The sequence below is a fragment of the Schistocerca gregaria genome, chromosome 7, assembly GCF_023897955.1.
Source record: "Schistocerca gregaria isolate iqSchGreg1 chromosome 7, iqSchGreg1.2, whole genome shotgun sequence".
NCBI classification, from domain to species: Eukaryota; Metazoa; Arthropoda; class Insecta; order Orthoptera; family Acrididae; genus Schistocerca; species Schistocerca gregaria.
Window position 1 is genome coordinate 272239280 of NC_064926.1, and position 15901 is coordinate 272255180.

Consider the following 15901-nt stretch of genomic DNA (forward strand, 5'->3'; position numbering starts at 1 on the left):
GAAAATTGTTAATTTGTGATTATATCACACATTTTTTTTTTTTTTTTTTTTTTTTTTTTTTTTTTTTTTTTTTTTTGCAATTTTTGTCCGTCTGTCTATCTGTCTGCCCGTCTTTTAAGATCTCTTTTTCTCAGAGACAGGTAAACTACCAAGTTGAAATTTACGTCAAACTCTAAGGTCTATGGTCTCTTGGCGGTATAAAAAATTTAAGCTTCTTAGTCAGTGCAATCAACAGAGATGGCCATTTATGTCACATATTTTGATGCTCACAAACGCACTCATGAGAACTTATAGGGAACTTCCCGTTGATCTAGAATCATGAAATCTGGCTAAAAGCAACGTTTCATAGTATAAATAACGAAAAAATTCAAAAATGGTTAATTAGTATTTGTTCTTGTTGTTGTGGTCTTCAGTCCAGAAACTGGTTTGATGCAGCTCTCCATGCTACTGTATCCTGTGCAAGCTTCTTCATCTCCCAGTACCTACTGCAACCTACATCCTTCTGAATCTACTTAGTGTATTCATCTCTTGGTCTCCTTTTGCAGCCGGCCGGGGTGGCCGAGCGGTTGTAGGCGCTACAGTCTGGAACCGCGTGACTGCTACGGTCGCAGGTTCGAATCCTGCCTCGGGCATCGAAGTGTGTGATGTCCTTAGGTTAATTGGCTGTAAGTAGTCCTAAGTTCCAGGGGACTGATGACGTCAGAAGTTAAGTCCCATAGTACTCAAAGCCATTTCTCCCTTTACAATTTTTACCCTCCATGCTGCCCTCCAATACTAAATTGGTGATCCGTTGATGACTCAGAACATGCCCTATCAACCAATCCCTTCTTCTAGTCAAGTTGTACCACAAATTTCTCTTCTCCTCAATTCTATTCAACAGCTCCTCATTAGTTGTGTGATCTACTCATCTAATCTTCAGCAATCTTCTGTAGCACCACATTTGGAAAGCTTCTGTTCTCTTTTTGTCCAAACTATTTATCGTCCACGTTTCACTTCCATACAAGGGTACACTCCATACAAATACTTGCAGAAACGACTTCCTGACATTTAAATCTATACTCGATGTTAACAAATTTCTCTTCTTCAGAAACGCTTTCCTTGCCATTGGCAGTCTACATTTTATATTCTCTCTACTTTGACCATCATCAGTTATTTTGCTGCCCAAAATAGCAAAACTCCTTTACTACTTTAAGTGTCTAATTTCCTAATCTAATTCTCTCACCATCCCCTAGCTTAATTCGACTACATTCCACTATCCTCGTTTTGCTTTTCTTGATGTTCATCTTATACCCTCCTTTCAAGACACTCTCCATTCCGTTCAACTGCTCTTCCAAGTCCTTTTGCTGTCTCTGACAGAATTACAATGTCATCGGCGAACCTCAAAGTTTTTATTTCTTCTCCATGGATTTTAATGTCTTCTCGGAACTTTTCTTTTGTTTCATTTACTGCTTGCTCAATTTACAGATTGAATAGCATCGGGGAGAGGATACAGCCCTGTCTCACTCCCTTCACAACCACTGCTTCCCTTTTATGTCCCTCGACTCTTATAACAGCCATCTGGTTTCTGTACAAATTGTAAATAGGCTTTCGCTTCCTGTATTTTACCCCTGCGACCTTCAGAATTTGAAAGAGAGTATTCCAGTCAACATTGTCAAAAGCTTTCTCTAAGTCTACAAATGCCAGAAACGTATGTTTGCCTTTCCTTAACCTTTCTTCTAAGATAAGTCGTTGGGTCAGTATTGCCTCACGTATTACAACATTTCTGTGTAATCCAAACTGATCTTCCCTGAGGTTGGCTTCTACCAGTTTTTCCATTCGTTTGCAAAGAATTCGCGTTAGAAATTTGCAGCTGTGACTTATTAAACTGATAGTTCGGTAATTTTCACATGTGTCAACACCTGCTAAGTAACGGAAAAAATCCAAAAATTGTTAATTTGTTGTTGTGTACATAGTTACGCGTAGTCAGCGCGTACACAACTGTCCCACTAGAGCGCGCCCCGCTAAGCACAACAGCACAGGCGCAGTGCTCGTCCGTCTCCGCACTATGAGATGGCGCTGTCTTAGAGACGGACCAAATTCTGCTTCCGCCGATCCGCGTTTTTATATTTAACGCGGCCAATGAGATTGCTGCTAACGTAGAACCTTCTCTCCTCGCGGATCACTCTCGCGCAGTGATACCTGATAGCGCGAGGTATTATAACGAGTGTACAGACCTCCGATTAGTCAGTCTGCCTTAGTCTGCATTAGTCTGCCTTAGTCTGCACCAGTCTATAGTCAAGTTTCAGTCTGCACCTAATAAGATTTTCATATTTCTGTACATAGCTATGAAGAGAGATGTATAGACACTTTGCCAAGTATCAGAGATATGTGAGAATAAGATTGACGTACCAAGACCAAAGGAACTTTAGCTTGTCAATTGTAAATTGCATCCAGAATCAAGTTAAGGAAGGTTTATGATTGTTATTATTTTAATAAATGTGTGTGAAAATTAATCATGTTCTGTTTAAAGTTTGTCACCGTCAATCCGCTACTCTAAGCGTGCAAGTGGCATTTCTATCGTCTGACCTAACGGCAGGAGATAAACACGCCACGATAAGACCACGAGACATATTGCTGACACTCGCCTACTTCGTTAGAGCGACAAGTCAAATGATCTGATGGCGTGTGTTCCGAAGGACTTACAGTACGCACACCACATTTGTATTAATATCACATAAAATATTTTTTTGCCTTTTGTTGTCCGGACTGTCCTCTGTTAAAGACCCATTCTTCTCAGGGATGGGTTAAGCTATCAAGTTGAAATTTCTGTACAGTATGTGAGCGAGTTGAGTGCTTGAAATGTAAAGATGATTGTGCAGTAGTTCTCGCACTTGTCCGTCCTAGCTCTCTTCAGAACTGTGTGGATGAAATTCTTCCTAAAGTGTGATCGTGTGTTTCCAGACACCTAGATCCACAAAACCAGCTTGAATACCGGTCACCAGTTCAGCCCGTGGTTTTACTATCCACTCTAAAAGCTCCCGTTCCCCGCAGGCCACCCTGTAGACGTAGAGTGTGGGTTCTCGACTGGTGGGACGTGTTGTAAAAGTGTGCCTGTCGCAGCCGAGCCACTTCGTGCCGCGAGCCTCGACCGTGGGCTGGGCCGTGTGCGTGCCCGCTTCCTGCTCGCCAGCCGACGTGGAGCGCGCGGTCGGCGACGCGCTGGCGCCGTACAACGGCAGCGCCTACGGCGTGGCCGTGGGGGTGCGGGCCGAGCCGCACCAGTGCTACACGAGGCCCCAGGGCGCGCCCTCCCGCCTCCCGCCGCTCAGCACCCTGCTAGCCATGTGAGTACCGCAGCCACGCACAAACCAGTCGTACAGCCTCAACTGTCAGTGTTTAACATTCGTGGTGGTATCTGTTTGTTCTATATCGTGTCTCCCTACCACTTTCGCGCAACGACGCTCTGAGCGTGTTTTTTAGGGAATTGACTAGTTTGAACCTGGGACCTGTTACTGGTAAAGAGACGCCAGACCACACATGACATGTAGAATTCAGAAGAGTTCAGTGAGACTAGCGATGATATAAGCAAATACTTAATGGTTTCAGCGTCAGCTCCACTGCACTCCCTGTAGAAGAATCTTAATACTAACTAAATTTAGTGGAAGGGGTTCAAGGCTTTCCTATTTTTAGTTAGCAGTTAAGTTAACCATTGGAAATTTTATTCTACTCACAAAACATTGTTTATAAATTGCACTATTGATAAAAGGAAATATTTCAATACAGGATGGTAAAAACCAACTGCGTTCAACAAAAATGTGAACGAATATTCCCTTAGTGGGTTTCCAACTTCTACAATGGATCGAAGGATGACCTATGCCATATCACATCTATAATCTAGGTTTAAATTAAGTTACACAAAATAGAAAACTATCAAAATGGTCTACAGTGACCCTCAATTATCTTTAATTACTTATCTAACTTGTCGTAAATTACAGTGGCTGATGTGGCTTCTCAATAATTATATAACAGAGAAATCATCGCGTTTCAGATTTTTACTTCAAGTGACAAATGTGAACACCATGAGCTTTAATTTACGATCGACACTAGTATTACGCAAAAAAAGGGGTTGTAACAGATGAGACTTCTGCAGTTCTGAGTGAAGCTTTATGCACTGTTATGCGGCATCGCGTACGTTCATTACCTTGTCGTTAGTTAGGCAGCTTCAGGGGGCAGCGGCCGGCGCAGCAACCATCCAGCTCGCCGTCTCGGAACTAACTAACCTCTCCTAACTTCTCCTTACTACCATTTACCGAAGTTGGTTTTAAAAAAAACTATCTGGCTGTGTTTTCATCAGACCAATCAGGTTCTCAATGTTAACCTTAAGCTCCCCCTACAAAGTTCTGTCTACCCAATGAGAAACGTTATACTTTTCGTGGTGGGGCAATGTTTTTAAAGTTTGCAACGTAACAGAGACGCGAAAAAGCCTCACGTTAAAACTTGCAGCTGGTGTGGTCCTTTTAGCGTTATCGTAAGATCTATACTGTTCTTCTGGAGGGCTCTATCTTTTAACATGGGCTGGGGGGGTGATCCTAACGTAACAGAGACGCGAGAAAGTCTCACGCTAAAACTTGCAGGTGGTGTGGCCCTTTTTGTGTTATCGTAAGATCTATACTGTTTTTTCTCGAGGGCTCTAGCTTTTAACATGGGCTGGGGGGTGGTCCTTGACGTAACAGAGACGAGAAAAAGTCTCACTCTAAAACTTGCAGCTGGCGTTGTCCTAGTGGTTAGCTGGCGACGTGGGTGTCCAGTCCGCCCCTTATCGTAGGGCCTTCTAGCTCAATACGGTTCTACTCTCGGCTTCTGTTCTCGTTTCTCCCCTCGGAACTGCGTCTGTCTCACGGTGGGAAGGTATGACATGCATTTAGGCATTCTTGTGTTAGTCTGTGGTATTCCATTTGCTCACTCGTTACTCGTATTACTTTGGTTAATTTAATGTCACGACTTATTCGGAGCTATGTGACATACTACTGGATTTGCTTATCATGTCAGGGTTTTCATGGAAGGTGTTGGATTTGCCTGACACCTTACAAGTGCCGCAAATGTACGCTGTCCCCTCACATTAAGCAGGAACGGCAGGGTGACGGACGAAAATATCGCTCAAATTCAAGATCTGTTTTTTTCTCCGTACTGGAAGTGGTAGACAAATGGTGTTTACTGCAATGAATGAAGCATACATTGAAGTTTTTATTGATATCTTTTCATTGAAAAGTATTATCACCTTCACTGTGTATTGAGGAATGTAATGGCGAAATTATAGATAATTGAAACTAAGTGGCCATTTCAAATCCCTCTATTTCGGCCGAAAAAAATACCAGATATCACCTGTTATGTCCGCACTATAACACAACAAATATTCCGTCATAACCCAATTTATTTGACCTTCTGTCACTCAAAACAAAACTTAGGTTCGACTACACAACACTTCGCTGGCAGTAGCGCCAAGGAGAAATCAGAGTCACTAGTAGAGAATACAAGTCCAAACCACTGCCAACCAGCCGATACCGACGCCCAACGACTCACCTTTTTTTCAGCCCTTGTCTCCATATACGATGGTGAGTCAAATGAAAACCTTAAATATTTTTTTAAAAATATTGTTTATTGTGCAGAAGTGGTACAAAGCTATATCACTTTCCAACATAACCTCGCCCACGCTCAATGCAAGTCCTCCAGCGCTTACAAAGTGCATAAATTCCATTAGAAAAAGATTATTTTGGTAGTCCGCGCAACCATTCATGCACCGCGTGGCGTACCTGTTCATCAGAACGGAACTTCTTTCCTCCCATTGCGTTTTTGAGGGGTCCAAACATATGGAAATCACTTGGGGCAAGGTCTGGTGAGTATGGTGGATGAGGAAGACACTCAAAATGCAGGTCTGTGGTTGTTGCAACTGTTGTATGGGCAGTGTGGGGCCTTGCATTGTCATGTTGCAAAAGGACACCTGCTGACAATCCAAGTCGCTTTGATTTGATTGCAGGCAGCAGATGATTTTTTAGGAGATCTGTGTATGATGCACTGGTGACAGTGGTCCCTCTAGGCAAGTAATGTTCCAAAATGATGCCTTTTTCGTCCCAAAAGAGAGTCAGCATAACCTTCCCTGCTGATGATTGTGTTCGAAACATCTTTGGTTTTGGTGATGAGAAATGGCGCCATTCCTTGCTCGCTCTCTTCGTTTCCGATTGGTGAAAGTGAACCCAGGTTTCGTCCCCAGTAACAGTTCTTGCAAGGAAGCCATCACCTTCTCGTTCAAAGCGCCGAAGAAGTTCTTCACAACCATCAACACGTCGTTCTCTCATTTCAGGAGTCAGTTGCTGTGGCACCCATCTTGCAGACACTTTATGAAACTGGAGCACATCATGAACAATATGGTGTGCTGACCCATGACTAATTCATAAACATGCTGCAGTGTCATTCAGTGTCACTCGGCGGTTTTCCTTCACTATGGCTTCAACTGCTGCAATGTTCTGCGGAGTCACAACTCGTTGTGACTGACCTGGATGATGAGCATCTTCCACTGAAGTCACACCATTTGTGAACTTCCTGCTCCAATCGTACACTTGCTTCCGTGACAAACATTCATCATCGTACTGAACCTCCATTCGTCAATGAATTTCAATAGGTTCCACACCTTCACTACACAAGACTTCGCTGGCAGTAGCGCCCAGGAGAAACCAGAGTCACTAGTAGAGAATACAAGTCCAAACCACTGCAAACCAGTCGATACCGACGCGTTGCAAGTTTCCAGCCTGGGAGGCCACACTACGGTTCGGTCGTCGTGAATCCAGCAGCCGGGTAATAACACAGTCATCGGCGAAGATGGAACTGGTTAAACGGGCTCAGGGAGCTCGCTTAAATCCGCAGGTCCGGCCAATCAGAGTGTTGGTAGATGGCGCCCTTATACGGTTGCTCACTCTGGTGGCAAGGGCAGCGCCGCCAGGGTAATCCGTATCGATAGTGGTGTGTACGCTGCCTCTAACCCGCGACGACGCGTTCAATTGCGCCAGGTTGTTTACATCGTGTGCGGTACTCGCTGTGTGCCGCGCCGAGTTGACGGCTGCTGTGCGGCGGCCGATACATCACCATAAAAAAAAAAAATCGGCTACGATGAAGTAAAGAGAATTCACTTTGCTTCAAGAGAAACCAAAAATGGTTAAAATAGGACGAAAATTGTACCGTGGGCGACGGCAACCATTCCGAAAAACATGGTTTTGAGAAAAACGCGTTTAAAGTTTGACAAGTATTTATCAATTAAAAAAAAAGACAGACCTTGAAACTTACGGATATCACCGATACCTATCACTGGAAGGTAACAGGGGATAATATGGAGCTCTTTCAAGTAGTTCGTAATTTAAATTCAAAGCACAGCAGCAGAGATAATATGCTGAGCAAGATAGACCGGAAAATACTTGTTTTGTGTTTTGATGGGCGTTGTAGTTCCGTTGCAATGACTTTCAAAAGTGTGGCGATAAATGTGTAAAATTATATAATGTATTTAGATTTAAGTAGTTAAATCTTATACAAATTGTAAATGAATTGTGGCCATCTTTAGGGATTATTTTGACTAATGTAGTGTCATGTGACCCGACTGAGGACTGTGGATATGAGTGGGAAAATCGGGTCTTTGGTCGTTTTCCGTTGTGGTGGCAAGTTGGGAGCGGCAAAGTGCCGCGAGTGCAAGCATAGACGCCACTGAATATGTAGGAACAACGTGACTGTGTAGGTGCGGGACAAACAGTGTACGAATTGCACCTACTAAAATAAGTTTCTATCTGAACGCGTATAGTTCAATTCACTGCTGTTCAGAAGCTAGCCAATATATGACTCAATAATAGGGCCGCAAATGCAACGGTCCACTACTAACCCCCTTTGCAGATGTGCCACGTGAAAAATAGGTGGTGAACGAGCCCGAGTTCAGTTGCATCACCCCAGCCAGCGGACAGCCGCTTTCTGCTACTTTGACCCGATAAGCCCCCAGTCCCGTTCTCAAAGTCCTTGTCGTCGCTGAGCGCATCGCCGCTAGCGTCTCTGTCTGCACAGAATCGGTGCATTTCATGGCCGATTTTGATTTCAGTGGCATTGCCACGTGTAGTAATGCAGTATGGCCTGCATTGACTAGACGTGCGGCCAAATTTGAAGCTCCGGCTAGATGTTATTTTTGGAGCGTATCTACAAATGAAACTATTGCGACTTTCCTTCACATTTAGAGTAAAATCGCCCAAACAACGCTCCAGCAAATCAGGTTTAGTCAAAACCCTAAACATCTCACGGACGCAACGAAGGGAGCGTGCGCGCGCTACCGGTTCTCTTCACGCCGAGCCGTGCCGTGCATGCTCGACTTCAGAGAATCGTTACTTTTTAGAGTTCGCACATAATATTTTGGCGAATATTTCTTCCATGTATATACATTCGAATTCCGTAATAAAAAGATTCGAGCTTTTTCGACCGCGACCTTGTCGTTCCCCCTTAATGTGACGACTTGTCAAAAGCCTGAATAACCACCTTTCGCAGTGTTGACCCGTGCGAGACATGCATGAAGAGAGGCAAAGAGGTTCTGAAAGGCACCGATAAGGATGAAGAGCCAAATCAACTCCAATGCCGTGGCCAGCCGCCCTAAGTTTCTCGGTTGGGGACCCGTACCGTGTACAGCTAGATCGACATGGTCCCACAGATTACCGACTGGGTTTGAATCCGGGGAGTTTGGGAGCCAGTTGTGTGCGGTAAATTCATCCTGCTGCTCTTTGAACAACGCACGAACACTGAGAGCTGTGGATTGTAGTGTTGATGATATCGTTCTGAAGAAAAGTAAACTACATGCAGAGGTGGACATCCCCCCCCCCCCCAAGGATACCAAGGGGCGTATTATATATATATATATATATATATATATATATATATATATATATATATATATATATATATATATAGGGTGATTCACCTAACATTGCTACTGGAAACACCTCCCATGGCATCATCTACGGGTCTTGTACCCTCTACTCAACCCGACCTCGGCGCTTCCCTTCGCCACAGCATCACCCTATACCTGGCACTTGTTCGTCCAGTGCTAGTGTATACTGCCGTGGTGTGGGGCAATGCCGCCGAGACACACGTTGCCGAGCTCGAGAGGGTGCAGAACTGAGCACTTCGGCTCACCCTCCAACTGCCATGGCGCTACCCAACTATCCAGTTAGATGAGCAGACCGGAATCCCTTTGCTCAGGGATCATTTCCGCCAATCGTTGAGACAGTTGTACCAAGAGACCAATCGGTCGCAGAATAGGCTCATACAGTCACTGGGCCACACAATCCATCGCAGGCCGACTTCACGTTGGCCTGAGCTACTGCGAGCCTACAAAACTCGTAACAGTCAAGGCATGCAACGCATCCGACAGGCCGGTCCAACTAAATCAGAGTAAAAAAAAAAAAATGATGGGGCCCCTCCACGCCCACACCAACGTGGTGACCAAACCAAAAGTTCTACTGTCACCTCCATAAACATGTTAGTTTTTGAATCAGGAGTCACAGGATGTAGGCTGTGGTGTTATTCATGCGTCTGGGTAAGATTACTCATTAACATGGTCCATCAGGAGATAGAAGTGGTCGAAAGCGATCGAAGGGTAGCGGTTATAAGGGCAGAGGAAAAAAATTGCCAAGGCCAGCGCCAAGGGAAAGAAACCTCTGCGACAGTAGGACGGGTAGTGAGGGCAGTAGCAGTTTGCTAGCTGCAACAGAGCATTCAAGGTGAGGCAAGGTTAGCGTGAGGTATCGGGCATAGTTACCTATGTGCTGCGTGTCCGTTAGCTGGGTCAGTCCGGGTGCTGCGGCTGGGCTCGTGTGTAGTCTCCTGGGCCTGCTGCAGTGGCTTCCTCCCTGTAACAAAGGAATCCGGTGCGGCAACGCATGCGTTGCTTTTACGCCCTCTGCTGCGCCTTGTCGTCAGTGACTTGGTACAGCTTCATCAGGTTGGTGCAGAACGGCGACGGCCGGCCGCCGTTCGGCGTCCTCCTCTACTGCACGGCGCGGGCCTTCCGTAATGTAGCTTCGAGCAGCTCCGTTTGCTCAGAGAGCTGCGCCGCTTCACCGTCGGAGAAATGCAGGCCGTTCGCTCGCGCTCGTGCGATGAAGGCTGCCTTTTTGTCTTCTCGGTCCCTTGCGGGGGCCGCTCTCGCAGCGGTCGGCGTCGCCACCGGTACCGCTGGGGCAGACGTTTTCTTCTTTGCACCTTTCACCTGCGGTGCTGCTGGTGCAACCGCCGGGACAGGCACGCGAACGTCCTTCTGCGAGGTCGCAGGAATGTTCGCAGGTGCTGCTGCGCTGAGGCCTCGGGCGAAGACTGCACGCAGTTGCCTCAAGACCACTTCCTTCTCTGCAGCCACGGCGGCTGTGAAGGCAGCCCTCTCTGCCCACCATGACGGCTTTGAGGCTGCAGTGGCCTCCTTCACGGCGGTGCCGAGTTCGAGGCCACATTTCTTCTCGGGAGCGCGAGCTGTATCCTGACTGCCCGTTTCCGGGCGGCATTCCCCTCCCCTGGCAGGTGGAGCTGCTATTGCGCCGTCCCTCAGCTGCGCCGGGCTGGTTTGCGCCCTACGTCGTTTCTGACGTCGTCTTCTCTGCTTCCGCTACGGCTTGAGAAAGCCGGGCAACCGCGCCAGCTGGCGACGTGCGGGCCGCCACGCCGGACGCAAGTCGGCAAAACGTTGCTACCGCGGTCGCAGGCGCGGTTGTCGTGTTCGCCGGAGCACTTGACGCACAGCGCCGCGTTGCGGCAATACTTGGCGACACGGCCCTCGCCCTGGCACCTGAAGCACTGGAGCTGGGGATCCATGGCGGTCGGGAGAGCCTCCGTCGTTACCGGGAAGCTCAGCAACTTCCAAGTCGAAGATGTCGCTCCCGCCGTCGGACGTTTGCACGGCCACGGCATAGAGCGGCGGCCTCTTCTTGTTGGTCCGGTTGTGCAACCTTGCGGTTGCATTACCGAACCCGGCTCGCAGCAGCCCTTCCCGGACCGCTGCCTCATCACAGCACCGAGGTAACCCCGTGAGGAGTGCCTCGGTCGTCTTCATCCTTCTTACGGATGGTGCCTTCTCACGCGCCGGCGGCGCGTCGACAAAGTGGTCGGCCACTGCGACGTTGATCGCCCTGTGGTCGGCCACGTTTGCAGCCCGAACGCAGATCAGCGAATCTTTGTCGACATACTCGTAGACCACCTCGTTCCTAGAGCAATTCGTCATTGTATCGAACAGCGCTGTTCACCCACCTTGCACTTGACGTACAAACGGGGGGGGGGGGGGGGGGGGGGGGCAGGCCGCAACTCGTCTTCTCGAGGCTTTCTTGCATGGTCTGCAGACTCAGTGAGTTGCACAACCGAAGGACCCTTCGTAGCGGCAGGTTTCCTCTGCGCATACGTCGTTCCCATGCTGCGGGCCGCAGAACACGACAATCTGCAGGCGTTGTGAAATCAACACACGAGAATTTGCTTTCCGTGGCGCCCATAGCACAGAAACCTCTTCACAAGCTCTCAACGGCCGATTAAGCGTAGCGCGCAACGGCAATGATGCGCTCGCCTCGCTGGGTCAGGCCGCAAATCAGAGGTTTTTTTTGTTTTTTCTTTTTTTTTGCTTATTTCATTCCCTTCCCTTAGGTTGGAGGGCGGGCTATTCTAGTGCTTGCATTGCACTTTTTAGCCATAGGCAGGTTTTACAATTTTATTCCCTTTTTAATACAGTTTTAAAGTGCTTGCAGAAAGGTGCTTTTTACATTTTGTTGCACTTTTAATGTTATCATTAACAATAAACATTTAGAATTACAATACATAAATTACAAGGTTATATTTTAGTTTAACAATGTATATAGTAATAGAATTTAACAACGTTTATAATAATAGAATATAGGAGGAGAAAAGATACAAGGTGAGATTTTGAGGAGACAGTGAGAGATAAAGATGTAAGCATTGACATATGATAGTATATAATTATGATTGTTCACATTGTTGTGTGTTGTGTTGCTGTACGTAATTTACATGAGATATATCTTATTTTAACAATATGTGCAACAATAGAGTGTATCTTATTTTAACATAATGTGCAACAATAGAGTGTGTGAGAGGAGAAGACATGAGGAGAGGTTTTTAAGTGAGAGTTGAAGACATAAACATTAACATATGGTAATATATAATTATGGTTATTTACATTGGCGTGTATAGTGTTATTGTGTATACTTTGTATGTAATATTTCTTAATTTAACACTGTGTACGATTGTGGAGCAGAAGAGAGGAGAACAAATGAGACGAGATTTTTGAAGTGGGTCTGAGGGTAACGTATAATGATGTTACTATTGTTACTAATTTTTGTTATACAATTATGGCTATTTTCTATTTTTCAGTGGCAGAACAGGATTGAATAGTTGTAGAGTGTGCCGGCTTGTTTAAGTGTGCGTGTGTTGTCGTTATTGTTGTCTGTGTGTGTGTGTGTGAGAGAGAGAGAGAAAGAGTGATTGGTGGTTTGGTGTTGGTTTCCATGTTACATGTCTGTCTGTGTTTTATTGTCTGACGTCTAGGTGGGGAGGGGTTGTGGTATGGGTTGTCAGCGGTTCCATAGTGGGGGCTAGTCTGGGAAGTGGTTTGATGTGTTTTGAGCTACTGTACGCACTGGGCAGATATACTTGTGCTTAAATCAGAGTTTTTTTTTTATTATAGAGGTGGAGCTCCTCCATGCCCACACCGGCATGATGGCCAACACAAAAGGTCTACTGCCATCTCTGCATAAGGGTTAGTATTCACTAAAGTGAGGTGTCGCAGGATATGGGTACCGCGATGTTTGCGTATGTCTGGTTGAGATTAACCATTAATACGCGCTCATCTGGAGATAGATTGGTCGAAATCTGACGAAGGGTGGCGGTTTTAAGGGCAGAGGAAAAAAAGTGACAAGGCAAGAGCCAAGGGGAAAAAACCTCTGCGATAGTTAGGTCGGGTGGTAAGGGCAGTAGCGGTTTTCTTGCTGCCTGCGATAGGTTGTGCAAGGATAGGCTTTGTTAGTAGTGGGTATCATGCATGTCGATACCTTGACGTTGTGCGTTTGTGCTGCTCGGCCGCTGGCGCTGGGTGCTGGTACAGAGTCCTCGTTCAGCGTCAGCAACCTGCAACAATTAGGTTTGTTATCGATCTTGTGTCCGATAGGTCATATGTCGGAAGCACAGTGTGAGGGAATGTTGGCAGATTGTTTGTGCGTCTGTGGGCGAGCTCGTCGGTGTCCCTGCTGTGGCCTGTTGGTCGGCTCTAATAGCAGCTGGTAGTTGCCAGTCAGTGTTTCTGATATGCAGGGGCTTACCGATATTTGTCGCTGTTTGCGTAAGTTAGTTTACCATAGGTGGTTATGCCCTGACTAGCAGTGTCTTTGGCCGCTTGTGCTTCCACCTGTGGTTGTGATGGACCTGGTCCAGTATTTATGCCTGTGGCCTTCCCCGTTCACCAGGCGCTCCCTCTGCGGTCCGCACCCGCTCGGTGCGATTTTGCGTGTTCCATCTTCAGTCTGGAGCACCCAGGAGCGTGTCTGGCCCAGACCCGCAAAGAGAACACCAAGGACGGCAGCGGACGGAAAAGAGAACGGCACTGCTCCACAAGATCGCACCGAGCGGGCGCGGACCGCAGAGGGAGCACCTGGTGAACGGGGAAGGCCACAAGCATAAATACTGCGACAGGTCCACTCAAGGAACGCGCCTTCCTGCCGCAGCTTCCGAAGCGTGCAGAAGTCGAGAGAGCGCTGCAGCCACCTAAGAAGGAGAAGAAGACAGAAGACGAAGAAGGAGAAGGAATTGGCGGAGAAGACTGGCCGAGCGAAGCGAAACCACAACGAGCTGCGACGGCAGAAGCAAGTGAAGCAGAGTTGTGTCACCCCGTTACAATGTAGTGACAGATGCAGAGGAAGCAGAATTGTCGTGTAGCTCCGCGCACTGCGCGAAGCAACAAAAGCAAAATTGTCGACATATCAGAGCCACAAGGCAGAGCAGACTCTGTTCCCACCGAGAGTAGGGATAATTCCGTACCAGGGCCGGTTGCACTGCACCGTAACCCGCGTGCGTGTATATAGGCTGGTTAATTCCGAGGATACCTCCGCATACCATAAGGTTTGCGAATAGAGGTGGCAACGAAGCGGAACAGATTTATCTCTGGGTTTAGGACGATCCCCTGTAAGGGCACAAGATCACATGAAACGAGAAATAATGCCGAATCCAAAGGATACCGCGAACGGACGTACGTAATTAACAACCTGCCTAAAGATACGACACAGCGAAGTATATCCCTAGCTTTCGGATAATACCTGTTAGGCCTCAAGGTACTGTCATTCAACTTAAACACGCACAAGAGAGTCGCATATGTCAGGACAACCGAAGAAAACGCCGCGAAACTGATAGGAGACAGGTTAAGCCAAGGCTTCCACCGCACATTACAGGTACAAGAATAGTGGTCGCAAACGAATGGACAGGCAGCGTCCAAGCTACAGCTGTGTAATTAAAGGTATTGACCACGAAATAAGTGATGAGGAGGTCATAGAACAGCTCAAGGCACAAAATTCTGACAATAAGAGTTTTTTTTTTATTTTTCTCCTTGTGTTTTTTAAAAATCTTTCCATTCCTTTCCCTTAGGGGAATAGGGCGGGCTGCTAGAGAGCTTCTTTTTGCTCTATTCGCCTTAGGATTACACATATTTATTTTATTAACTTTATTTTCTTACAGTTTTGAGGATTGTTATTTATTTAATTGAATATAATGCGAAGTTGGTTGCTTAAAGCTATTTTATGTTATGTATATTTAATTATTCTACTCTTATGCTTAAGTACAGATCTGGTTACTACAATGGTTGCTTTGTAGAGTTTTCGTCTTCTTCTTCTTTGCTGTGAACTTGTTGGCTGCGTCTGCAGTTGTTCTATCCTTGGTCTTGTCTCTTATCTACGTGTGGTGGTGTTTCTTCGCCTTCGATGAGGGGCGCCATTGTTGGCGCTAGTTCAGGGAATGTTTTGGTAGTATTTTGTGCCACTGTCCTGTTTGGATGAATGTATTTATATTTTGGTTTTCTTGTTTGGTTGGTTTTGGTGGTTATGATGTGTTCTAAGTCGGGACGGTTCTGTAGCATTTTTTGCCGTATTTCGCTTTTAGTTTGGCTAAGCGTGTTTGCAGCGGCATGATCTTGGCTGTTCTGTATACTTCGGTGCTTGGTGGGGTGTTTTGCAATTTGAGGAAGCTCCGTAGGAGTCGTCTGTCTGTTGTGTACATTTTGTTGGCTGTTGTGGCCGTCATTCCTCCTAGTGCTGGGGCCCCATACTATAGTAGTGATCTTATAAACGTTTTATAAGTGTGTATTGCTGTGTGTGTGCTACAACCGTCGAATCGTCCTTGTTTCTGCCTGATGAGTTCCTGCCTTTTCCTTGTATGCCAGTTCAGGTATTAATCGCTATAGATGCCTAGATATTTGGCGGCGTTTCCTAGCTGAAGTGGCGTACCCCATAGTGTTAGTCTTCTGTCTCTTTCGTCTTGGTTTCGTTTTTTTGTTAGGTTTCGGTGCCGAAAAAGTACCATTTGAGTCTTGTTGGGGTTGGGTTTGATCCTGTTTTTTGCCATCCATTTTTCTAGTTTGTTTAAATACGTACTTGCCTTTCACTGTATTGTCTGTGTTTGTCGGTCTGTGACCCAGTACGCCGTATCATCAGCGTATAAGGCTACTGCCTCTTTATTGCCGTCGGTGGTCCGAATGTTCGCCGTGTAAAGGGTATATAACAATGGGGATATGATGGCTCCCTGCGGTACGCCAGCCTGTGGTGTGAAGTAGTCCGACGTTTCGTTTCCTACATGTACCCGACATTGCCTTTCTGTTATT

General features: G+C 46.5%; 1 protein-coding gene across 1 annotated transcript in view; it reads left to right on the plus strand.

Moving 5' to 3' along the window:
* The window catches only part of LOC126281971 (nose resistant to fluoxetine protein 6-like), a 316561-nt gene that overhangs the window by 219085 nt on the left and 81575 nt on the right, over positions 1–15901 (plus strand). The window contains exon 5 of the mRNA XM_049981346.1: positions 3100–3323. Within this exon, the coding sequence (XP_049837303.1) occupies positions 3100–3323 (224 nt within the window). The remainder of the gene's footprint in view (positions 1–3099; positions 3324–15901) is intronic.